General features: G+C 37.4%; 2 protein-coding genes and 1 long non-coding RNA gene across 4 annotated transcripts in view; 1 reads left to right on the plus strand and 2 right to left on the minus strand.

Moving 5' to 3' along the window:
- Nucleotides 1-13,786, plus strand: part of si:dkey-237i9.1 (SEC14-like protein 1) — a 184,266-nt gene extending 170,480 nt beyond the window's left edge. Inside the window, exon 19 of one of the 2 annotated variants that reach the window (XM_052600737.1) lies at nucleotides 12,787-13,554. In XM_052600737.1, the coding sequence (XP_052456697.1) occupies nucleotides 12,787-13,010 (224 nt within the window). In that variant the 3' untranslated portion in view covers nucleotides 13,011-13,554. Of the gene's footprint in view, nucleotides 1-12,786 lie in introns of both variants that reach the window. The other variant, XM_052600739.1, reaches the window with a different exon arrangement.
- An 83-nt stretch (nucleotides 13,787-13,869) lies between these two features.
- On the minus strand, nucleotides 13,870-20,702 carry LOC128016249 (G2/M phase-specific E3 ubiquitin-protein ligase-like). Its single transcript, XM_052600766.1, has 12 exons — nucleotides 20,604-20,702; nucleotides 20,130-20,195; nucleotides 19,806-19,874; nucleotides 19,672-19,719; nucleotides 19,443-19,562; nucleotides 18,864-19,034; nucleotides 18,342-18,633; nucleotides 17,897-18,216; nucleotides 17,524-17,699; nucleotides 17,217-17,389; nucleotides 15,688-15,902; nucleotides 13,870-14,387 (listed from the first exon to the last, which is right to left on the minus strand). The coding sequence occupies exons 8-12, from the start codon at nucleotides 17,967-17,969 to the stop codon at nucleotides 14,119-14,121; spliced, it is 906 nt and encodes a 301-aa protein (XP_052456726.1). The 5' UTR covers nucleotides 17,970-18,216; nucleotides 18,342-18,633; nucleotides 18,864-19,034; nucleotides 19,443-19,562; nucleotides 19,672-19,719; nucleotides 19,806-19,874; nucleotides 20,130-20,195; nucleotides 20,604-20,702; the 3' UTR covers nucleotides 13,870-14,118.
- Nucleotides 20,703-24,434: 3,732 nt separating this feature from the next.
- LOC128016255 (uncharacterized) lies at nucleotides 24,435-25,744 on the minus strand. Its single transcript, XR_008184111.1, has 3 exons — nucleotides 25,024-25,744; nucleotides 24,593-24,840; nucleotides 24,435-24,518 (listed from the first exon to the last, which is right to left on the minus strand). It is a non-coding gene; the product is annotated as an uncharacterized LOC128016255 (long non-coding RNA).

Genomic DNA, 25,744 nt, shown 5'->3' on the forward strand with positions numbered 1-25,744 from the left:
TATTGTTTGTCTTATTTTATTTATTTTGTTTTAGCTTATTTTTTATTGTTTTTGTTTTTCAATATAGTTTGTTCTCCCTTGTCATGTGAACAGCATAGAAAATGTTTTCTCAGATGATTTGCTGGAGGTGTGATTCTTAGTTTATGATACAATAAGATTTATATTGTACATTTTGAGGATTGTAATATTCTTTATTTTTTCTTCTTTTTGTGAGATATTTGCATTGTTTATTGTGATAAGAAAAAAAAAAAAAAAAAAAAAAAAAAAACTCCCGAACTGATTCAAATGATTCGTGAACCCTATACGAACTCTCGAATTGATTCAAATGATCCGCGAAGCCGCTCCGAACTCCCGAAATGACTCAAATGATTCGCGATCCCGCTCCGAACTCCCAAACTGACTCAAATGATTCGCGAATGATCTGGGCGCACGGAGAGGTGGTGGTACGCTCAAGAGCTATATTTGGAAGTGGGTGTACTGAGTACCTGTGCGTACCGGCCCACTTAAAGCACTGCATTTTGTATAATTTCATAGTTTATACATTACAATTATAAAAACAAAAATAAATTTAGCCACTCACATAGAAATATCTTAGCCTTATCCTTTTCTGACCGTTTTAGGGATTTTTAAAAATCCTTAAAAAACCTTATTTGTGCTGCAAATAATAATTTCAAACTCATTTGATACTGACCTCTGACCAGGGGCGTAGCACCAAATTCTGGGCCCTGTATACTCTCAATGTCAGTGGGCCCCCTACACATGCCATTGTACGATGCGGGTTAGCAAAATGAAAATTCTATTTTGAATGATTTTTTTTATTTGAATATAAACAAGTATAAGTAGTGTTTAAATCTATTTGGCCTACTTGTGCTCAAATACCTTTAAACCTTAGGCTAAATTTTGATCCTTGATACTGATGCAAGTTTTAAATTAAAAGCATTTATTATTATTATTTTTGAACAGGAGAACACGAGACAACTGTACCCTCAGAAACCAATCAAATAAGCTAAGCCTGCCATAATGAACAAAAAATTTAACTAAAAAAAATAAATAAATAAAAATAAAATGAGATGTAATCTACATCCCAGTAAATGCCCACTGACGTGTCTTTTTGTTTGTCTTTTTAGTTTTCCAACTTTGAAAATTCCCAGAATTTTGCAACCCTATTCATTGGCTTTGATAACATCATGAATTTATTAAGCATCGACTATAGCTTTTAACCACAGCACTGTGCTGCAATGCTAGGGCTTTTCACCAAACAAAAATGATAATTTGCTTTATTGCTCAAATCAATATTACCTGTGTGCACTTGAGAACACAGTGATATTGGTAGGCACATCTACATGTGCAGAAATATAGGCAGAGAATTTATTAAGGAGTTTGAGAATATATCACACATTATAAGCAATAGTAGGGCTAGTAACTTTACACTGTGCTGCCACTCTTTCCACCACTCCAATAGCACACATTAAATCAAAAGGATTACTTATTTAAGGTAAACAACTCACAATAACTCACTGGCCAGTGCTGCTACTGCTGGTGTGTCAGAGCAACTGGTTGTTTCTGAAACTGGTTAATGTTGGCAACCTGACTTTAGCTGGCCTGGCCCATAATTTACTTACAGCAACAAGCAGCCTGTTTGACAAACTAAGCTAAAGATTTAACATTAGCATACATAGATTAGCAGAAGCTGTCTGGAGTTGACTATGTTAACTTTAATTGGATATAAAGCTTGGGAAACTACGTCACTGCGCATTGCATTCTGGGTAGTCGCTGCCATTTTTGGGGACACGCTTATCAGTAAAAGTGAAAGTGACATGACATACAGATCAAGTGTAAGATTACATATAAAGAAAAACTCAACAAGGTAGCAAAGATGCGGTATTTAGAAAAAAATCAAGACAATCAACAAACTCAATCTGCACGAACACAAAGAGTGGTCGGATGATCTTAAAGAGCTGCCGCTCGTAACCTTCCCCAATGTCTTTTCTTACCTTGTTTGTAGTGTCAGAGCGTACACCTCTGATCAGTTTAAAAATGATAAATCCCTTGAGTCTCACCTGCAATTTACAAATGGATGGGTGCAGAACCTACAAATTTTCTGCGTCAACGAGCGAGTTACACTGCCCCTTTACTTTTTTTATATGCATTATTGTAAGCTGTACAAATTAACCTCAGTGTGTTATGATGCACAAATAAAGAGATACAGAATTGTTCAATTTTGCCATTTTTTATGGTCCCACTTTATATTAGGTGGCCTTAACTACTATGTACTTACATAAAAAAATAAGTACAATGTACTTATTATGTTCATATTGTATTGTAAAACACTTTTGCTGCTACTGACGTGGGATGGGGTAAGGTTAGGGAGAGGGTTGGAGGTATGGGTAAGTTTAAGGGTGGGTTAAGGTGTAAAGTATGGGTCAATAGTGTAATTATAAATGTAATTACAGAAATTAAATACACATGTAATTACATGTAGTTTTTTTATATAAGTACGATGTAAAAACATGTATGTACACAATAAATACATTGTACTAAATTATTAATTAAAATGTAAGTACATAGTAGTTAAGGCCACTTAATATAAAGTGGGTCCTTTATTACTGTAACAGGTGGTATGCAATATGCATAACACTGATAATGCAGGAGATGTGGTTCATGCATAGGTAACATTTAATGTAAGTCTGTCAAATCGATTAATCACATCCAAAAAAAAGTTTTTTATATAACGTACATTTCTGTATATATATATATATATATATATATATATATATATATATATATATATAGATGCACATACATACGTGTGAATATATCAGACCAAAGGGACAATCCTTCTTTTCCTTCTTACTGCTGCTAACCAAGCTATGTGACGCCGCTTTGTTAACTCGGAGACCTGAGATCAAGGTGCGGTTTTCCAGCGGGAAAGCTGAAAAATCGCACTCCATTCAAATTATTTTTCCATGCCGGTCATGAGTACGAGTATGGCAGTTAATTACACAACAAGGTTTTACCATTGTAACTTTTTTTTTTAGCTGTAGAGAGCAAACAAAACAGTCTATTATCAATCCAATACAATACATACAGCAGCGTCCGTGTCCTAAAGTCCCAGAATGCATTGCGTTGCTGACGTCATGTTCCCAGACTCTATAGCCTATATAGGTGCATAACAATCAAACTCAGTTCACCTTTTGGAAAGAAAGCAGTCATCAGGTGCTTCCCCTCATTCTGCCTCCTTTCTTTTTCCTTCCTGTCTTTCTTTTTTTGAAAGCCCGATTTGGGTTTTTGCACAGCATGATCAGGCTCAAAGGCTCTAAACTCACTGCAGTAATTTTATGCCACCGGCTGCCGTCTTTTCGGGGGTGGGGGGGGGAGTCTATGCAAGCCCTAGTACAGTATGACAAAAATTTTGCTGTATTTATGTGTGCATGCCCAGTAGAGCCAACCAAACGTATCCCTTCTAGCCTTGCTGCTCGCATTTTTCATATCCCGAGCTTTGCATGTGTGTGTGCACTGTGCCAAGGCATCAGTCATTTTAATTTTTGACCACAGACATAATGTCAGCAAAAGCAGCATTATAAAATACCTAAAATGAAAATAAAGTACATAAAAATAATTTTACCTTACAGCTCCAAACTCTGTTCTAGAGGGCCAGTGTCCTTTATAGTTTAGCTCCCAGGATCGGACTGGGGGTAAAACCAGTACTGATTACCAGGGCCCCAAAGGAAGAGAGGGCCCTTGAAAAGTATGAATCTGAAATATATTTTATTTTACTTGGATATTTTCATGGGTGGGGGGCATGGGGGCCCATCAGGACCGCCTATGCATAGGGCCGGGATCTTGTGAAACGCCCCTGTTAGCTTTAACCCTAATTATACACACTTGAACCATCTAATCAAGCTCTTGCTAGACACACTAATCTTCCAGGTGTGTTAAGGCCAGTTGGAGCTAAGCTTTTTAGGACATTGGCCATCCAGGATGTAGTTTGGAGACCCTTGGCCTACATAGTTTTTACTTTGCACATGCTTTTTGATCATTACAAATAACAATGTAAATTAATGTTCTTAGAATAGGAGATATGCTGTCTCTCGCATCACAAACATTATCAGTAGTTTAGTATGTGGTCTTGAAGAGGACCCTTTTTTCTCTCATTTGGACTCGGTCTTGACTTGGACTCGAAACTTTTGGACTTGGACTTGACTTGGACTAGAACCTCTTTGGACTCGGTCTTGACTCGGTCTTGACTCGGTCTCGACTAGTTCTGGACTTGGACTTGACTTGGACTCGACAAAGCTGGACTTGATTACAGCTCTTAATACACATATCCTCACAGAAACTGATATATGATGTTACGGTCTCTGTGAGTTCATCCAGATCGGTGGCAGCAACTTCAAAAACACTCCAATCAGTGAGGTCAAAACAAGATTGTAAATCCTGCTCTGCTTCATTAGTTCGTCTTTTTACAGTCCTTGATACTGGTTTAGCTGATTTTAGTTTCTGCTTGTAGGACGGTATAAGATGAACCAGAAGGTGATCAGAACATCCCAAAGCTGCTCGTGGAACAGAGTGATATGCATCCTTTATTGTGGTGTAACAGTGATCCAATATATTACTGTCTCTTGTGGGACATGTAACATGCTGTCTGTATTTTTGGCAATTCACGGGAGAGATTGGCTTTATTAAAGTCCCAGAGAATTATTAAAATAGAGTCAGGGTGTTGTTGTTCTGTGTCTGTGATCTGATTAGCGAGTTTCTGTAAAGCTGAGCTCACGTGCGCTTGAGGAGGGATGTAAACACTCACCAGAATGAACGAGTGAAACTCCCGCGGCGAATAGAACGGCTTGCAGTTAATGAAGAGTGTTTAGAGATTTGAGCAGCACGTCTTCTTTAACACAGTTACATCTGTACACCACCGTTCATTGATGTAAAAGCATGTCCCGCCGCCACGCGATTTCCCCGTCGATTCTGCGTCGCGATCCTGAAGAAAGGCCTTTGCGATGTTAAATTGCGAAGATCTTGAGTTTTCGTTGAAGGGCGTGTCCGTGGCGGCCTGGCGAATTTTGATGATTCGCTATGAAAAATGAAGTTGCTATAACTCAGACATACAATGTCCAATCTGCCCCAAACTTCACATGTTTGATGAGACTCCGAACCTGAACAGATTGACATGCCCATATTCAGTAATAGTCATAGCGCCACCTATTGGCAACAGGAAGTGTCATATTTTTTGCTGCGAAGAACTACTCCTAGAAATTTTATGACATCAATGTCTTTTTTGTGGTCAGTCTAATCTAAAGGCCTGTGCGATGTTTAGTTGTGAAGATCTTGAGTTTTTGTTAAAAGGTGTGTCCATGACGCCGTGACAAATTTCGATGTCTCCCCATGGGAATAAAAGATGTTATAACTCAAGCATAAAATGTCAGATTTTCCCCAAACTTCACACGTGTGATAAGAGTCCTTGTCTGAACAGATATGAATCCCAATATTCCATCGGGTGTGTCAAAATGACTCGATAGCGCCACCTATACATTTTCAACGGAGTGCGCCACGAGCTATGTTTCACGTACATGTACAAAAATCAGTACACACATGTAACACACCAATACCTACAAAAAGGTTTCGTTAAAGGGCATGTTCATGGGGGCCTGACAAATTTTGATGTTTCGCCATGAAAAAGGAAGTTGCTGTAACTCAGACAAAAAATTTCCAATCTGCCCCAAACTTCACGTTAGATAAGACTTCTGCCCTTAACAGATCTACATGACCATATTCAGTTATAGTCATAGCGCCACCTGCTGGCAACAGGAAGTGACATGTTTTACGCTGCAATAAACTACTCCTAGAAATTTAATGACATCAACATTTTATTTTGGTCAGTCTAATCTAAATGTCTTTGTAATGTTAAATTGTGGAGAGCTTGAGTTTTTGTTAAAGGGGGTGTCTATGGCGCTGTTACAAAATATGATTGTAATGATATTAAAACTCCATATACATCGGGAAGAAGGAGGCAGGAACCGGTGCACAATCAAAACATTTTAATATTCAAAATAAATACAAAACGCAAAAAAAAACCAAAACATAAAATATGGCCCAGGCCTGGTCCTCTCTCGTCCTTCACTATAGTCGCTCCAGTTTTATATTCTTCCATCTCCTACGTGGGACTCGATACCGGCGGTGGGGCGCAGGTGTAGCTCATCTCCAATCACTACACCTGGCCTCACTCCTCGTTCCCACGCCTCTCGGCCCCGCCCCACTCGCCACATACCCCCATCGCCCCTCGCAGCACGGGGGGTACTCCCGAGACTGTGCTCTACTCACCATCCCCCCCCCCCCCCCCCCGGGGGGGATCGCTCACGGGGACCTGCGGGAACCTGGGGGTAGGACAGACGAGGCGAGAGAAAAGGAGATGGAAGGAGGAGCGACAGAGACAAGAGAGGGGAGAAAAAAAAAAAAAAAAAAATCCGGTTCCCAGACGCACTGCTGCTCGGCCCTCCACCAGCTGGGCGATCTCCTCCGCGGTGCCTGGCGGTGGCACTGGACGGCCCTCGGCGGACGGCACGACACTCCTCCGCCGCCCGGTGGACGGCGACGGCTCCTCCGGTTTTGGGCAGTCGGCAGGAGTCCCCCATTCCCTGCCCCTCCGGATTCCATCGCGGAGGCAGCAGGCTCCGGCCCCCTGGCGAACGGCGCCGACTCCTCCTCTCCCTCACGGACGGCAGCCGCCCCTCCATATCGTGGGCGGCCGGCAGCGAGCTCGCCCGTCCCCGGCAACTCGCTCCAGCCCACCGCCTCGAGCGTCCATGGCGGCACATACCTCGCCGGCTTGAGGGCACCGCGGATTCACTACAGCGGCGAGGGATCTTCAGCAGCGCGTCCCTCCTTCTCCCGGGTTTCGGCACCACTGTAATGATATTAAAACTCCATATATATCAGGAAGAAGGAGGCGGGAACCGGCGCACAATCAAAACATTTTAATATTCAAAATAAGTACAAAACAGCGCACCAGCCCCTCGCGGACGACTGGTGCGCGCAAATAAAAACCAAAACATAAAATATGGCCCAGGCATGGTCCTCTCTCGTCCTTCACTATAGTCGCTCCAGTTTTATATCCTTCCATCTCCTACGTGGGACTCGATACCGGCGGTGGGGCGCAGGTGTAGCTCATTTCCAATCACTACAGCTGGCCTCACTCCTCGTTCCCACGCCTCTTGGCCCCGTCCCACTCGCCACAATGATGTCTCGCCATAGGAAGAGAAGTTGTTGTAACTCAGGCATATAATGTTCGATCTTCACCAAACTTCACATTTTCGAACATGAACAGTGCTCTGTTTGACCGGTCCCAGTCCTGCAGATGCAGTCATTCATATAGTTACAATAATGTATTAATATTCTCACAATAAATGATGTTACTTTCATTTTTAAAACTGTAAGAAAGTACACTCGTTAAGCACACTTGTACAAATATAAAGTTCTACGTTTTTTTTCTTTCTCACAGGACAGCAGTACTACAAAAATATAGTATTTTACAACATGATGCATTGTTGTAGATTCAACTACCCAACAGTTTTACTCTCAATGCCTTAAGTATATTAGAGTATGCAATATAATATTGTCATGTACGGGAACACAGGAGACGGAAGATCCAAGTGCAGTGTGGTTTATTAAGGGTAATCTAAATCAGAGTCAAAAACAAGCCAGGGTCGTAACCAACATCAATCCAACAGAAACAAACAAACAAACAGGAACAAGAACAGGAACAGGAACTCAAGGACTAGGAAACGCGAGGAAACTAGGTGAAGGAAAGTAAGGACTCCATGACAAAAACAGAAACAGAACGGTTTAAATAGGCAGGATAATGACTATGAAAGTGAAGACACCTGAGTGGAATTAACAGGTGTGCAATTACTGTGATGAAGGGACAAGGCTTAGTGGGAATTGTAGTGCCTGCGGTGAGGTGCCTATAGGGAAGTGAGACCACTAGTGGACACCCAGGGAAACAGAGACCAGACAGCGTGACAAATATAATACTTTTACTTAAAGGACAGTTCAGCAAAAAATTAAAATTCTGTAATCATTTAGTCACCCTTAAGTTAACTAGTAGTTTTTCCCCAATATGGTATTAGTAGTTATTATAGATACTAAAGTATCTCAATATTTCTTGTATTAATTACGTTGTCATAGCTCTAAACGATTTCTCTTTTCCTTCCTTCCCTAAATCAGACCAGATCCCTGTACTGCAGGATAAAGCTGAATGTGTCAGCGCTGGATATGTTTTTAATGGTTTTGTGCTAAGCAGTGATGTCCTGACAGTGCTGCTGGATCTTCTGAGAAGTGAACACCAGACCCTGGTGTTTCTCTTCTCTCTGCCAGTGGTACATCATAAAGACGGTCTCCAGAGCGTTTGACATGTCCCTCGTTCCACTGTCACTGTATTGTCCTCTGAGTCTCTGAGGAGCTGCTGGAGACTCACCCCCTGAAGACCCCAGAACACACAGAGCTGAATCCTGTGTTTTGTGAAAAAAAAAATTATAAGCTGCATTAAAAAAAATTACAATGTACATGAGTACATTACACATGAATATGAAAAACAAAATGCATACAACTTATGCATTTCATTTTTAACTTGCTTCACAAAAATAAACTAGAGAAATTAAGCTTTTCCATTGACAATATGACATTTAAAAAAAAAAAACATTGAAAAACTGTAATATACCCATTTTTTTCATACTGTTATCGCTTGGCTAATGAAGAATGTATTTGTTACGCATTCTCTTAAGAAAAGAAAACTTGCACTCTCTCTCTCTGGAGTTTGATGTCCTCCCTGAACAGCTTCCACTCACTCCCTCACCTGTCCCAGAACAATTAGCAAATAGACTATGCCTGTTAACAACAACAGCACAATGAATTTAAAAAAAAAAAAATGTCTATTAACTTTTTATTTTGAAGACTTTCCCAGCAGGCTCACTTGCTCCAGAATAGTAATAAAACAAGAGAAAATGGAAACACTTATAAAAAATATAAAGACAGGTTTGTAATCTTACCAATAGAAAATATGAAACAAGCAGGCCATGTATACAACATACTGCAGTGCTAAAGTTTGGTTAAAACATTTGTAGACATATCTTGCATGACAGCACAAAGTGAAAGACCATTGTCTTATATAGCGGCTGTCTTATTGTTTGTGGGCTTTATGTATAAAACAAAAACAAAAAAACAAAACACAAAACAAACCCTAGCTGGCTTTTAAAACTTTCGCTAGGTATTTGAGTGAATGAAAACACAATAGCCTACTTACATATCAATGTGAAGTCCTCCACACTGAACTCTCACCTGCCACCGTCGTCATATGCACGCAAGTGCATTTCAAACTTCAAATGCGCAATTCGGAGTCCATGCACTTAGGTATGGGACACAGCATTTGATTACTCCCACTCTCGTCGGTACTTTTGCATCCGCTTTCGTTTCAGCGCTGGACGCGGGACTGGAGCAGCCCCCGTCATTCTTTCAAATCGCTGAAACAAACCAATCAATCCAAGGATGGCAGCGAGTTTTACCCAATCAGGGGCAGAATAAGACGAGTCTTCACAGAATGCCGGTGGGATGATCTGCTGCATGCTGCAATGACGACAACTCCAAAAATACGGGACAAACCCCGTCCCGTATTGATTCAAAACGGGATGCGCTATTTTATTATCATATACGGGACGATTTCGTATTTTAAGGGACGGGTGGCAACCGTAGTAGCCTACTAACGGGAGCAGAAAGTGTCCGGCTTGACGGCTCCGTTTTCAACTGCGCCCCTACTACAAGCGGCAACTCTCGGTGATCGCCGTCTGCAGCCGTGCCTCAAGTCGAACGCACCCATTCCCAACACAAAATCCTATGCCTCGTTTCAAATGTCACATTGCTAAAGAGTAGGCAGCAGAAGCTCTTTGACATCACTAGCAACCACAAGCATTCGGACACAGGATGCTCGTTTTTTCGATACTGATGCTTTTCGTACCGTATGCTTTTCGTACCATGTTTAAGGGTGTGTTTTTTCCCCAGTCTATTATGTAAATACCACATTTACTGGCTTTACGTAGTCACGGTGAAGGTTAAACTTTAGTTATGCAGTTTAGAAATCAGAAAGAAGCAAGGATAAAATTGCAACTAAATGATAGCTGAAATGTAGTAGCCTAATTTATTAACTAAAATAAATGTAATCATGTAATTCAGTAACTTGTGATACATTTTAAGTACGTTATTTAATAGATTAAATACAGTAGAATTTGATTGAATATATTCGTATATATATACACGTGGAAACACTTTTTAAAATTAAAATATTCATATTAATCAAAGATTGATTTTAATGCACATAATTTCGAAATGTAGAGGAATACGTGCTTCATATGTGCTTTATTTATTATTATTAAAAGTTAATTCACTTATTATTATTAATGTTTTATTCAAGTTTTAGTTGCTCTAGTTTTGCAGTGTTTATATGAAGAGGTTAAAATTTATCCACAGAGTAAATCATTGTCACTGAACATGTTTCTAAAAATAAGTTTGAAAAAGTTGTAGGAAGCATGGTGGTGGTGAAGGCGAGTGACAGTTGTAGTTTGTTTATAACCTAAGTTTAGCTTTTTAGTTCTGGCGCTGGTGTTTATTGTTTGGTGAAGATTATCTTGATGGACAAAACGTGCAAGTATCATGAACTATGGTTGAACACAGAGTTTATGTTTTACGAAAATCGAAAAACCCTATGGAAAAATCCTATTGGCTTTTTTTTGTCGAGGGAACTGCTCTGTGTGATGCCAACAGCCGATTGGCCTACAAAGTGACGTCATAGTATGGCAAGCCTTTTTAACATTTATTCTATGAGCTGTACCAGTATCTATTTTTCATGTTACTAGTACTTATTTTTTAGACACTAGTATCTTTTCCGTTAAGTACTAGTACTTATTCATTAGGTATTAGTACTTATTCATTAACTACTAGTGCTTATTCTTTAGGTACTAGTGCTTATTCTTTAGGTAGTAGTGTCTTTTGTAAAGTTACTAGTACTTATTCATTAGATACTAGTACTTAATCATTAGATACTAGTACATATTCCAATAGTGACTAGTATTTATTTAAACTATTCGTATCAACAAAAAATAGAACTAGTACTTATTTTTTAGTTACTAGTAACTTTTTAGACCAGAGATATCCTGAACTTAATAGATACTAGTACTTTTTAAATTAGCATTTCTGCCCAGTATGGTAATTGTATGTTGAATATTAATGTTGAGCCAGCAACATATAGGAGAGAGATTAGACAAGAAACGATGAGGGGGAGAAAAAAAAGAGGCGCATCATAGCAGAAGCCCTTACTCAAATATGTAGAAAATGCAAGTTTGTTGAAAGATCAATAAGCCAGGGAAACCTTAGAAGAGCACAGTTGATGGCAATTGAGTCATCATTATTAAATTTGAGAAGAATTGAAGTACTGTTATCTTCTGAAACGATGGAAGAAATTGTCAGTATCATATCAGATCTCAGAGTTTTCGTCAGACAGTCACTCAGGGAGCGCAGAGAAGAAGCTTTCACAGTCCCTCGAATTCGCTCAGATAGGCTATTAATACAGATACTATGGAGTCATGGCATCTTTCAGCTAACGTTACGAGTGAAACGCGGGGCGGCGGTCTAGGTTAAGAGCTCCCCCGCTGAACAGCAGACCATAACCGGATCAGATTTCGGCGACACACCGGCACGAGAATTAGCGCTATTTCGTTGAAAAGCGATTACAGAGAACGGTTGAACCCCCTTAAATGAAAATAAAGCTACCTTTAAATGTTACATTTTTATTTCTAAAGTGTTTGTTTAACGAGTTTAAATGTACGTTATATTATAAACTATGCTGGATTGACCCAAATAAATTCAATTAGTCTTATGTTTTGGTCTTTTGATTATTGGCTCTAATTAGAATTAATTCTGTGTGAATTTTTAATTTCCAGTCAGAGATATAATTCTCACAGTAAAAAGCTTAACGCATGTTAAACGCATTTCATACATACAAGCTGATTAAAGCATTTTAGACTGTCCTTGATGCTGAAAATTCAGCTGTACGTCACAGGAATAAATAATTTAGAAGTGTATATGCATTAAAACAAATTGTATCACGTGCTGCTCACTACAATGCTTACGATGTGAATCAGCTTATAAACTAAAGACTCAAACTAAAGACTGCCACTGATTCAATTGGAGCAGCTGCCAGCTTCACAAAATCTGTTTAGCTACATATTTTTTTTCCGTGTTATAAACATTTAAATAACAAAAGTACTGGGATAGTCAAACTGTGCTTGCGAAGTAGCCCAAACTATTGAAAATAATGGGCATTAATGTATTGTTGATTATTAGCTATAGGCCTGCCAGTGAGGGACTCATCAAAAATGTTTTTGCCATTGAATCATTCATAAACTCCTTTACGAAAATTAACTACAAAACATGGTTATTAAACATTGCAACCACAAATTAACCATATGGTTTTGTTACAGTTTAAATCACATTCAATTTTTTGCACAGCCCTATGCCACCTGGATCTTGTGTTCTGCAGTGAGGTGTTTTTTTAACATAGTATTGTAACATTTCACCCCTAGTAACACATTAGACATTACAGGTGTGTTGATGCAAGCTGGATCTAAACTAAAAATACAACAATTACAAATAGTTTTCATTTGTTTATTGGATGTTTTGTGAATTTCAGCATTATTCTAGACTTGCAAAATAACGTTCTGGTACATGTTTTTTTTTTCCCAGATGGATATTCTCATCTGATAACATACCTGAACTGTAATACAGACAACAGAGCTACCAGTGTTCACACGGTTCTTAAAAGCCACATGTGTTTACGGACTTCCATCCAGAGTGCGGTCAGATCATGGTGGAGAAAATACACAAGTGGCATTGTTCATGAATCTTGTTCATGGTGTAAAGCACAGAAGCCACATCCAAGGGGAATCTGTGCACAATCAGCGGATTGAGCGTCTTTGGAGGGATGTTTTCCTGCATGTTTTGCATTGTTTTTACAATGAATTCTACAGCCTTGAAGACAGTGGCACCCTAGATCCTGAAAATGACATTCACAAGGTTTCTCTTCAGCTTGTGTACTTACCTGAAATACAAAGTAGACTGAGCAGGTTTTGTGAAGCATGGAATCATCACCGTCTAAGGACAGAAAACAACTGAAAACCCTCTCAGATCTGGACAGATGGGATGCTGACAAACATGGGAGTAGATAGCACCTCAATCAACCATGTATTTGGTGATGATCCATTCAGAGAGCACAATATTGAGACACTTCTAGCACAACATGGAATTCACAGCTTCCCGCTTGAATTGGATGACCAGTTCCCTGCTTTTAATGTCCAACAACACAGTTTTGACCTTAGCCAGGAGCAACAGGAAGCAGTTTTGAGAGCCATAGAAGGCATTGCAGGCTTCAAATTTAAATATCAAATGTGCTGCAATGAAATTTCCCAACAACTGTCACTGATTGACTGAAAACAGATTTAAAAACCTGCTTGCTCATTTTCTTTTTCTGTAGCGTTTTAATCTTTTTAAAAATGATTATTACTGCACTTCCAAAGTTTTAGAATATTTGTTAATTGTTTGCCCAGACATTATCTTTTGTCAGGTTTTTCAACTTCCATTCTGTTAAACATTCATAAAAAGCATGAACAAAATATTTTTTCATTATTTAGTGCCCATAATGTAGTTTTGTATAGTATATGTATATCATAATACAAAAAAATCAACACTCTTTCAAAATTCTTTACATGTCTTTATTTTTCAGTTATGTCCATTAAAATTGGTGCAAAACTCTCAACCCTTTCTGAAACCCTTTTTTTCTAAATCAGTATTAAGTACTGTTTAAAACACTTTCAGCATAAAACTCTTTAAATTTACTGGGATTTAATGTTTTTCAAGAACTTGTTGGATTGTCACCAACTAACTTCTTCTAAACTCCTTAAACATTTTTTTGTTTTTGTTTACTATCCAGAATGTAAATTTAGATCTCAATTTTTGAAACCCAAAACAACAAACTTATCAACAACAGACTTATCAGTAAAGTAGTTCAGTTTTCTCATCCTACTCTTGACCAAACCCTTGTGTGTTACAAATGGCAAAGTCCATATTAGACTTAAACATATCGTAGCTCTTATGCACAGGAAGACGCAAGCAGTTGATGCACGTGTTTGCAGTTGGAAACTTCTCTCTCGGTGTAGCATACCAAGGTGAAGAATCGACAGGGTGTAAGAACTCAATGGATGGCTGTGGCTTTAATCCAATTGCTGGCAGAACACCACATCCCGTAGCAAATTTAAGAATTTTTTCTAGTGAGCAGTTAGAGTTGCCCTCTGTGAAAAGAATAGACATGAAAAAGGTTGAAAAATTAGATCAGTGGTGTCCAATCCTGGGGCATCATTTATAAAGTGTGCAAACTCTTTCAGATTTGATGTGTGTACGCTTAAATCCATGCCAGCACTAATATTTATAATAACTGTCTTTGATGTGAAAAAGTGCTTAGCATCACGCCAGGGTCTGAGCAGACTACTTTTTTCTTGACCGAGTACTGCAGATTTTTGATAATGTAAGCTGTTCTGTTGGATGATGACCGGTGATCTTTTATATGTTAATGACAATAATTAGGAGTTGTTTACAAGGCAGTGAGCTGAAACCATTCATTCATGAACCATTCAAGTTAAAGATAATTTGCGATTCAGATTCCACATCTGAAAGAGCGGCGTACGATCATTCTATGAATCACACGTACGCATATCTGAGGGATGATCGTAAGATCAAATTTAGGATTGTTTCTACGCAACATGTTATAAATGAAGCCCCTGGTCCTGGAGGTTCAGTGTCCTGCAGATTTTAGGTGTGTTTGACATGCAGCGCTGCACAGACCAATAGGCAAGAATTTCCTCATGTAGTCAGGGGCAGAATTGAAAGCAGAGATGTCAAGTTGGATAATTTTTGCTACCGGTAGTGACACTTGCATAGTGTTTGTATACTCTTACTCTATTGCAGATTAAATTAAATGCAATATTTATCAAATACAAAATACAAAATAAACCAGCATGCACTGCTTCAGGTTGATCAGTATGTGTAGCGCCACATGAAGTCAAACACACCTATTGGCTCCTACCCTAATTAAACACGCCTAAATCAACTTATCAAGGTATTACTAGGCATACTAGAACTTCTCAACTGTGGCCCTTAAGGTCCCCTTTCCTGCAGAGTTTTGCTCCAATCCTAATGGAACACAACTTAACAAGCTAATTAACGTCTTTAGGATTGCTAGAAAGTAATAGGCAGGTGAATTCGATCAAGGATGGACCTAAACTCTGCAGGAAAGTGGATCTCAAGGGCCAGAGTTGAGAACGTCTGTGTTAGAAACTTCCATGCAGGTTTGTTGGGGAAAGCTGGAGCTAAACTCTGCAGGACTGGTCCTCCAGCACTGAGTTTGGACATACCTGACGAGATAAACACCAGAGGAATTAGTGTCATGTTATATGGCATGTTTTCAATTTTCAAGCTTACTTTAATGTCTAATTACTAAAGATATCAAGCCATTTGGTGTAAATGGTGCATACAGTTTTAAGTGTTTACAGTTCCTATAACACTGGAAACATACCAATGAGTCCAAATACTTGCCTTCTGCATCTAGAAGGTAGTCCCTCCAGAATGCGACTGTAGTGTTTTCTTCTGCCCGCTTGTTACTTCCAGCAATGGAGTAGCGAATATCAAATAACCGATCAAGGGTGTCTGCAGTAAGTGGCTGATGTGGGCTGCAAAAAAGGGGTCTGAAGGCTTCTTTATGTTTAACAACAGCCGCCAACAATCCTAGAGTCCTCAGGCCCTCCTTGAGACTTCAAGAACAAAAGAATAAAACTTGAACTGTTAAAAGTTTTTAAAATGGGATAAAGATTAATCTGCTAGTCATTATAAAAAAAATCACAATTCTCAACAAGTCAACATAGCATAAATATATATTTTTCCATGTACATTATGATAAGAGACTTTAAATCAGGAGTCTAAATTCAACTTGTAATAGTTATATTACAACATCTCAGGTTTATTTATCTAATAGCTTGTTAACCCTAACACTAACTGATGACTGCAGTTACATAAGAGAACAAGAGCACATTTACACACACACACACACAAAAAAAAAAAACATTAGCTACATAAAAATTAAATTTCTTCCACTAAATTTGGATTGGAATACTGCCCATACCACTCTCACTCCTAAATGGTACAAGTAGTATGGTTAGTATTAAAGAAGTAATTAAAGGTGCTGTAGGGAACTTTTGTAAAAAAAATATTTTTTACATATTTGTTAAACCTGTCATTATGTCCTGACAGTAGAATATGAGACAGATAATCTATGAAAAAATCAAGCTCCTCTGGCTCCTCCCAGTGGTCCTATTGCCATTTGCAGTTACAGACCACTCCCGGTAAAAAACAACCAATCAGAGCTGCGGTCCGTAACTTTGTTTGTGTTCAAAATGTAGAAAAATTTATATAATAAGCGAGTACACCATGAATCCATTTTCCAAACCGTGTTTTTGGCTTGTCCTGAATCACTAGGGTACACCTATAATAAGTGTTTATATTCGGACTATTTTAGATTGCTTCGGGGATACCGCGGCAGAGTAACCCAGTACCTTTGTGATTCTTCATAGACATAAACAGAGAGAAGTAGTTCCGGCTACGATGTTCTTCCGCAAGACACAAGCAGTTCTGTTTATTAACCGCTAGAGCGTCAAAAGTTCCCTAACCGCAGCTTTAATGGATAGTAATAAAAAGTAGTAATAGTTATTTACAGCTCTGTCTTACTGTGCAAATATGCAACTGTTATCAAGAAATATCAGACATAGTTGACCCAAAAATAACATTCTGTTATTATTTACTTAAGTTGCTCCATACTTACATGCATTTATTTTTCTTCTGCTGAACAACAAAATACATTCATACTATTTAATTCAATAGGGACCAAACAACTGTCTGGTTACCCATTCTTCAAAATACCAACTTTTTTGTTCATCTAAAGAAAGAAATGCATACAGGTCTGGAGCTAGTTAAGGGTGAGTAAATGAAATAATTTTCATTTCTGGATCTTTAATGAAGCAACCGACCAATAAGAATGGACTATTCTTCATGTAATCATGTATCGTTATAACCGTTCAAGTGGACCATGGAGTCTGTTCACAACTTGGAACAGTAGGATGTCTTGTAAAAGCAGATCTTTGTCTTTTAGGCATTTTACAGCTCGAAGGCATCCTGCATTTGCCAGGTATTCACTCATACACTCTGTTGCCTCACATAACTCCTCCATGGATGCAGCATTTGAAATCTGGGGGGAAAATCCATAAAAACATTTTTAATCCATTACTATGGAAATAGTGACACTTTAAATAAAATCTAAACATTTTTATAAAATAGTATGCAGTTGAGTGTTTACATTTTCTATAAATATACAAAAATTACCTTTTTGATTTTAACTTGCAAGTCAAAGTCATTCACATCTTCTATGGTGGGTGAGACTTGTCCATTACTGATGCATTCAAATAAAATGGACGAAAAGAATCCTGGAGATGGTCCCCCGTGAACCATGCTGACAGCTATAGCTTTTCCAACAAGATAGTATCTGTCTTCTCTGACAGCTGAAGTAAAATATTGACAATTATTATCACAATGTGAAAAGGGCATAAACCACAACAGGTTACTACCCTCTAAAAATCTCTCCTTCAGCGTATTGACATATTTGTTAAAAAATAACTTAAAAAGATATGAATTGGTGTTTCTAAGTTACTGAAATAAATTTTTGAGTAACTGACAAAGATTAAAAGAAAGGGCGCACCAACTGAGTCAAGAGCAAGGTTTTTTCGTCCATCTGGGCCTGCAAACATAGCAGATTTTTCAATTTCTTCCATTAGAAAACTAAGGAACTCCCTCCTTGGGCCTCCCAAATCCACAGCCTCTTCAAAGTTTCCACATTCATCAGAAAATCGGACAGAAATTCTCCTGAATGGATCATGGGTTTTACGTCCAAATGCTCTGAATGCACCATCTAGTACATTTTTTCGATTAATATTGAATCTGCAGCTTAAGTTGTAGTTTATTTCTTGCCCAAGCTCCAAAAGTATCTCCTCTGTAGAAGAGACAAGGTCCTCCAAATACCTGACAATGTTATCACACAGCAGTCAGCCATTAAGTAAACAACTAATCAAAATAAAGTTGTCAAATAAAACTAGGTCACATAAAATTAAACAAAGCAACATTTTCAAAATATAATATCTACTTACACGACTTCAGAAGCATCTTGCTGTTCTTGGTCATCTGGCTCAGGTAAATCATTTTCATGTCAATGTAGTTGGTGTATATTTCTGGTCCAGGATCAATTATTTCTGAGGCAGTCTCACTGTGAATCGAGTACACTACTTCTTGAGAAGCAGAATCCATGATTTCTAAGTCAACCTCAGCGTGAATTTCATCTGAAATCATAGATTCCACTATTTCAACGTCATATTGAACCTCACTAGACTCAGATTCTTCTGGGCCTGGCAAAAGAACTGGATTTTGTTGGTGGAAGATGGCCTGAAAAAATAAATATAAAAGATTGCAATTGGCATTTATGGAAGATTATCATTATTGTTTTATTCCCTTGGAAAGACATTATGTGTACCATTCTCTGAAAAGCCTTCATGCTTTCACTGAAAATATTGTAACTAATTTAAGACATAAATTGTTAGTATTTCCTAAAGTCATAAAAAAAAGTATATCATCAAATCTGAATAATCTGAATTTTCATATAGGAATTTCTTTACCTGTACATCCTCCATATCCATCCATCGAACATGGATGTTCAATGGAGAAATCAAGTAATGATCCAGAAGAGTCCCAGGAACTGTGCTGGATATTGAAACTGCTGATGTAGCTTCCCTTATATAAAAATACTCTGTGGCCGATGAATGTGTTCCCACAAAGTCAAACAGGACCTAAAATACATAAAAACAACATTTTATGCAGCACAAAATTCAAGTGTACTACATTTAAGGCCATCATATACACTAATCATACTTTAAACCATTAACAACTTTCTGTAGATATGTGCATTTAAAAAATGAAAGCAGTCTCTTGTGGGCAAAACAGTACAATTTCCCTGCTTATGTGGTTTTTGCAAGATGTAAAAATGTAGGGACAACACAGACATATCTTACATGCAGTGTTTTGTAATTTGAAACACTGATACATTGCAATCTTTTGTCATTCTTTTTGAATAATCATTGGGATATTTCAGGTCTAGGTGTGGAGTCCAACCAAAAAGGCAATAATTTTTTTATGTAACATTAAAATTATAACATTAACAATTATATAAATTATATTGAGTTATTCAACAGCTTTACCTGCATTTGATCAAATACTTGGAACCGTCTAATTTTCATTGTGCCATCTGGGAGAGTAAATTTCAATGTTATGCCATCAGCTGGTTCTTCACCTGACCTCTTAAGTCTTTCCTCTATTATCTGTGAGACAGACAAATGTTTGTTTGGAAAAACATAGTTTTGAATGTGCTCAAGACTTTAAAAAGAAGCACTTTTCTTAGTAGAGGCAAGTTGAAAAAATACAAAGCACCTTTAAGCGCCTCTCTTCATATTGAGATATTTCTTCTGTCCTCCGATCCTGCCAACAGGTGAATAGGCATCTATCAATAATATTTTGGCTTACATTTTACACATGAAACTTGTAAAGAATGTTAAAAGACGTACCTTTTCCTGATCAGCTCTCAGTGATTGTTCGTACTCTTGGTCTTGCTGTCGCCTTAGAGCTCTCCACTCCTGCGAAGACATTTTATGCAAAATATTCATAAAATCATATTATTTGTGCAGTAATGTCAATTAACTTAATCATCTTTCTCTTAAAATTTGTACATTGTTAAAATAGTTAAAAAAATTGGTTTTCAGAATTGCCATGCAACTACGAAAACAAGCTTTTCAGGTAATGTACAGCAAATTGCCATAGCAATGTTACTAATTTTCATATTCATCTGCATACATGAAATAACTACTGAAATGAAATATGTTTTACCTCACCTCTAAATCATTTGTTGTTTCAGGTTCAGGTTCTGTGATTGGTTGACTCAGAGGCAAGTTGCTTGTCTGTAAAGACATTATAACCTCTAATAACCCTAATTTTGACACTATTAAACTACAGTGAATCTATACATTAATGACATGATAAATATTAAGAATGTATATTTCTTGGAAGCATAACTAACATAAGAAAGTGTTTTATTAAATAACTGTGATAATTAGAACTAAAACATGGCAACAATATGCTGTTGAAAATATGCATAATAAACAATAACTATATAATTTAATGATTGTCAATTGTCATTGGTCATTCAGTTTTTTAGTCAAAGACTAAAAATGAAAAGGGCTTATATTAAAATACTAAATATTACCAAAATGCCAAATTAAAATGCAGTTAAAGCCTTTATTGTTTTTTTTTATTATTATTTCATTATGTAAGGAGGAGCAACTGAAAACAACTACATATTAAATTACCTCTGTTGTTTCAGGTTCAGGTTCTGTTATTGGTTGAATGAGAGGCAAGTCACTTATCTGTAGAGACAATATCATGAAAATCTTATAGTGATTTTAAATACAACAATTTTTTAACTTTTTAGCTACATTGAAATGATACATAAATGTTTTAAATGAATAATATATGACATTTCTTGGATGCATAACTAACATTTAAGAAAGCATTTTATTAGGCTAAATAACTGTAATAGTTAGAACAAAAAAAATGGCAACCACATAGTGCTGACAATATACATAATACAATAATTATATATAATGACTGTCAATAAAATAAGATCATTGGTCATTCAGTGTTTCAGTGAAAGACTAAAAATAAAAAGGGCTGATATTAAAAACAAAATATTACCAAAATTACAAATGAAAGACTTTGTCTTTTATTTTACTCTGTAAAGCCCAGAGAAAAGATTAGCATCATGGAACAATCGTGGTGATTTCTGTGATTGTGGCTCCGAATCAGTGGTCCTACATTGTACAGTGAGAGAGTTGTACAAAGATGGCCGTTGTCACAGTCTTGCGACCAAAGATAGTCTACGATAATTTTCTGTCAGTGTCATAAAATCAGCATGTTCATCACACGTGTTTGCAGTTACGACCCACGTTTACTGACCAACCAGTAAAAATGCGTCATGGCACTAAATACATTTTATTCTTCTATAGAAACGTGGGTTGTAGCCTACGAGTCAATAGGTGTCATCATCGTATAGGCTATATGCATGTCGTACCCAAGTTTATTACCGTATTTTCCGGACTATAAGTCGCACTTTTTTTCATAGTTTGGCTGGTCCTGCGACTTATAGTGAGGTGCGACTTATTTATCAAAATTTATTTGACATGAACTGAGAGAAATGAACTAACAGAAAACTAACAGAAGCACTGAGGTCATACAGAAGTTATTTATGGAAAACTCTTTTTAAAAGATATTAGTTTTTTATAAAATTTTATCTTAATTTTGATCAATGTTTTATCAATCAATTGCCCGTATTTAATAAATAAGAAGCAAATATATAGCAGACAATGTAATAACCTTAGTGTAATTGACAGAATTACTAAAAATTATTTTTCAACCTAAAAGTCTATTTCCCTCATATTAAATATAAAACACATGTGGATTGATATTTTTCCAATGTCTGGACTCCTTTATTAATGGAGTATATAAACAGACGTTTCAATATATTGGTATTAAATGCATTTTCTGAGAATTTATATTTCACGTTTTTACTGCAAATGTCGAAATACGTGCTCTTTGGTCCATCAGTCACTGATCACATTTGAATAAAATATCTCATAATAAAATACAAAATTGACTGATTTATGAATATCCGTAGTTCTCATCAGTCAGAAATACAGATAAACGCTTTCATTTGTTGTAGTTTTGATATTGAAAAAAAACAGAACAACAAAAGAGCGAATCATACCACCGTCTGAGTTTGTGCTTCAAGTCGAATTAACCCATTTTTAAATCGTACACAGCTGAGCATCGCGAGAGGTGGATCTCTGCCTGAGCGTACATGTGAATGAAATGCACAAAGTCATTTTCAGGTGCAATTTAATAAAAAACAACAACCCTGGATAGCCTAGATTAGGCCAATATTCACAAATGTATTAGCTATGGAATGAAATATCTGATATTCCGATTGTCAAATACATGCAAGTGGAATTTAATGACACAAATTTTGAAATAGGCTTAAATCAAACACATTTTAATTCCAATTCTGTATATATATATATATATATATATATATATATATATATATATATATATATATATATATATATATATATATATATATATATATTATTAGTGGTGGGCCATTATCGGCTTTAATGTGCTGCTTTAACGCAAGACTCTTATCGGGCGATTAAAAAAAATATTGCCATTAATCTATTCTCAAAGTTGGGTTGAGATCTGGGTCTATACTAAGCAAGCTATGATGACTTTCACCTTGATATTTCATACAACCGACTCGCTGAGGCCAGCCTAAAAAGATGCTCAGGACAGTTGACGGGCCACTGCTGCGCATCGTCACGAACGCTTATCTTTTTCACAGGTTTTTAAGCCGTACCGCTTGTCGTTTTAAACATTAGAGCATCCAAACACAAGACGCGGAAAAGCTGAACAGAGTAACTGGTCACTCGCGCGCTGTGGTCGGTGCGGATGCGAAGAGAGATCGAGAGCCACGTATCACGGACAGCGACACTGAACCAAGCTCTCTTTTGCGAAGTTCTCCTCGAAGTCCCTCCTGCACCTGAACGAACAAATACAAATCACAGTTTGAACAAAGAAAAAGATGTGAAAGAGCCCAATTCATTACTCGCGGTGTTCAGGGCTCATGCAGAGAAAGGGGTCTCAAAACACATGAAGATCGAAATTTGCTTATTTTTGCTCTAGTGCTGACAGATACAAACAAAATATGTCAAAATATCCACCTTGGAAATTATGCTCAAAAAAAACTGTCAGTTATTTCTTAAGTGAAAGTAAACAGTTGAGGGAAAAATTGGGATGTGTATTATATTGGATGCGTTCATCATCTCTTAAAGTGACCACGCCTAATTTAGCTACTGGCTGCTGTAATGTTAATCCAAAAAAATAAAAGAAAATCACTCACTGCTCTTGACTGAATTACTTTGTAGTTTTAACAGTCAAACCAAAAATTAAATAGACACTAGGTATAATTTTTTATATATATAGCAAAACTGTAATAATGTGAGAAATGTTGAATTTGTCTGAATAAATGTAGGTTTGATTGTATATTTCATTTTTACATTGAAGACTATCCAGTGCTATTTTACATTTAATTATTTGGTTTCTGTACCTTGACACCTACAAACATGAAAAAAAAAAAGAAAAACGTAAACATTGGTGTGAAACGGGCGTAAGGTTGTTTGCACCTTGTGCAATGTGGAATTAGTTTACAGCTTTTTCAAGCACTTTGTGTAACATTTTGGAAACAGGAGATGAGCCCCTTTTCTAATGCACCCTCTAGCTTGATAAACCCCTTCTCAAAGACTTACTGTTTGTCAATTTTATTTGGGTAACACACATATTCTGAATGACTTCGGCAGAATTCGAATGAGACATTTTAATCTAAATTAATTTCAAGATCACAGTGAGATTAATCTAGATGAAAAAAATGAATCTATGCCCACCACTAATATATATATATATATATATATATATATATACATATAAAAGGAAAACAAAAACAACGAAAAAAAAAAAAAAAAAAAAAAATATATATATATATATATATATATATATATATATATATATATATATATACATATAAAAGGAAAACAAAAACAACGGAAAAAAAACAGCTGGCTGATCTTTTACGTCGGTTAACTAATGACTCATGCAGCCGTTTGCGGTTGTGATTTTTTTTTTTAAAGTGGAACGTAGGGCTATTTTTACGTTTGCACGAGACTGTTTTGAACCCGTGTTTAGACCCGTGTTTCCCCTGTGTCCGACCCGCACCCATATCAGACACAGTTGGATATTTTTCACCTGTTTCAGCCAAATTTGCGGGTCACCCGTCGGGTACCCGAACCTGTGCCGGACTCTAGTAGACGGTAATGTTTCTTCTTGGTTCTGAATAAATGCGACTTATAGTCCGGTGCGACTTATATATGTTTTTTTCCTCGTCATGACGTATTTTTGGACTGATGCGACTTATACTCAGGTGTTACTTATAGTCCGAAAAATACGGTACATACATGTCGCACAGTGTGACCAGCAATTATCTTAAAGGATACCTAAAATCATGCAGTGTGTAGAAGGCTTGAGAAGGAACAACTGAAAACAACTACATTTTAAATTATCTCTGTTGTTTCAGGGTTAGGTCCTATGATTGGTTGACTCAGATGCAAGTTGATTGGCTGTAGAGACAACATCATGAAAATCTTACAGTGGTTTTAACTGCACCGATTTTGAAACTAAAACTACACTGTACCTGGCCCACTTCAGCACGAGGGACAACATAAAGTCTGCTTTTTCCCACAATCTTCTTCAGATCTCTCACAGAGCTTGCATGTACCTTCTTGATTTCTTTCCCCTTGTCTACTTTTGCCAACTCAAAACCCACCAGGTTCAAACTTATCATAGGGAAGCTCTGACAAACGAAAGTATTCAAATCTGATAGGCTCCAGTTTAAATCAATTGTAGACAGTTGACAATCAGCGATCTCCTTCGCTGGAACTCCTTGAAAAATACATTGTAAATAAAATTTGCATTTTTCCCCAGAACTACAGATATGTTTGCACTGATAGTGCTAATGTTTTGAAATACACTGAATGTATAAATTAAATGTATTTTACACATTCAAGCCATGATCATATAATACAGTGCATCTTGTCATGGCTGAAGAAAAAGTGAATGACAAACCTAATCCATTATTTGTCAGGGCATGCCGGTCAGACAAAGATGGAAGTTTTTGAAGATCTGGTCCTGGGAGGAGAAAGAGGCCCACCTGCCAGCTTGAACGGCCTCTTCCAGTGGATGTGCCTATCAACATTGATTTTATTAATCAGATTCAGTCTCTTTGTTGAGTCATTTTATATTATTATTTAACTTAATGATTCCTTCTTTCAACCTCTTCTGTTCCATGAATGGACCTATCGAAATAAGGAAGAGATTAACACTTCATGGGATTAGCGTGTTTCTTCATAGATGTGCAAAGACCTCCTCGGGGCAGGGGAGAAATGGTATTACGAGGGAACAATCACGTTCTGGTGTTGTTTTGGGCTAGTTTTGAACATAGACTGCATAAAAACATGTCCGTCCGACGTAATGTGTCTGTGATGTCACCTGTAGACTTCTGAAGAGCTTTTGTGAAGCTCAAAGTGTGCAGAGTGAGTCGTTGCCTTCTTGGCAGCGTGTCACTGTGCATCACTCCAGAAACAATCAAAAATGGGCAAAAAGGCGGGAGCTAGTTGCTGAAGCCACGCCCACCTAGCTCGACAGCAGTGTCAGCAGCGGCAACCCACCTGTCACTCAAGTGGCGACGCCCTTAATTATGCAGAACTTTAAGTCTTAATATAATTTAAACGGATGAGTTATTAAAAATTTCACCACTCCCAACAGTTATTAAAAATTAGGGCAAAAT

This window comes from Carassius gibelio, chromosome A6 (genome assembly GCF_023724105.1).
Source record: "Carassius gibelio isolate Cgi1373 ecotype wild population from Czech Republic chromosome A6, carGib1.2-hapl.c, whole genome shotgun sequence".
Taxonomy (NCBI): Eukaryota; Metazoa; Chordata; class Actinopteri; order Cypriniformes; family Cyprinidae; genus Carassius; species Carassius gibelio.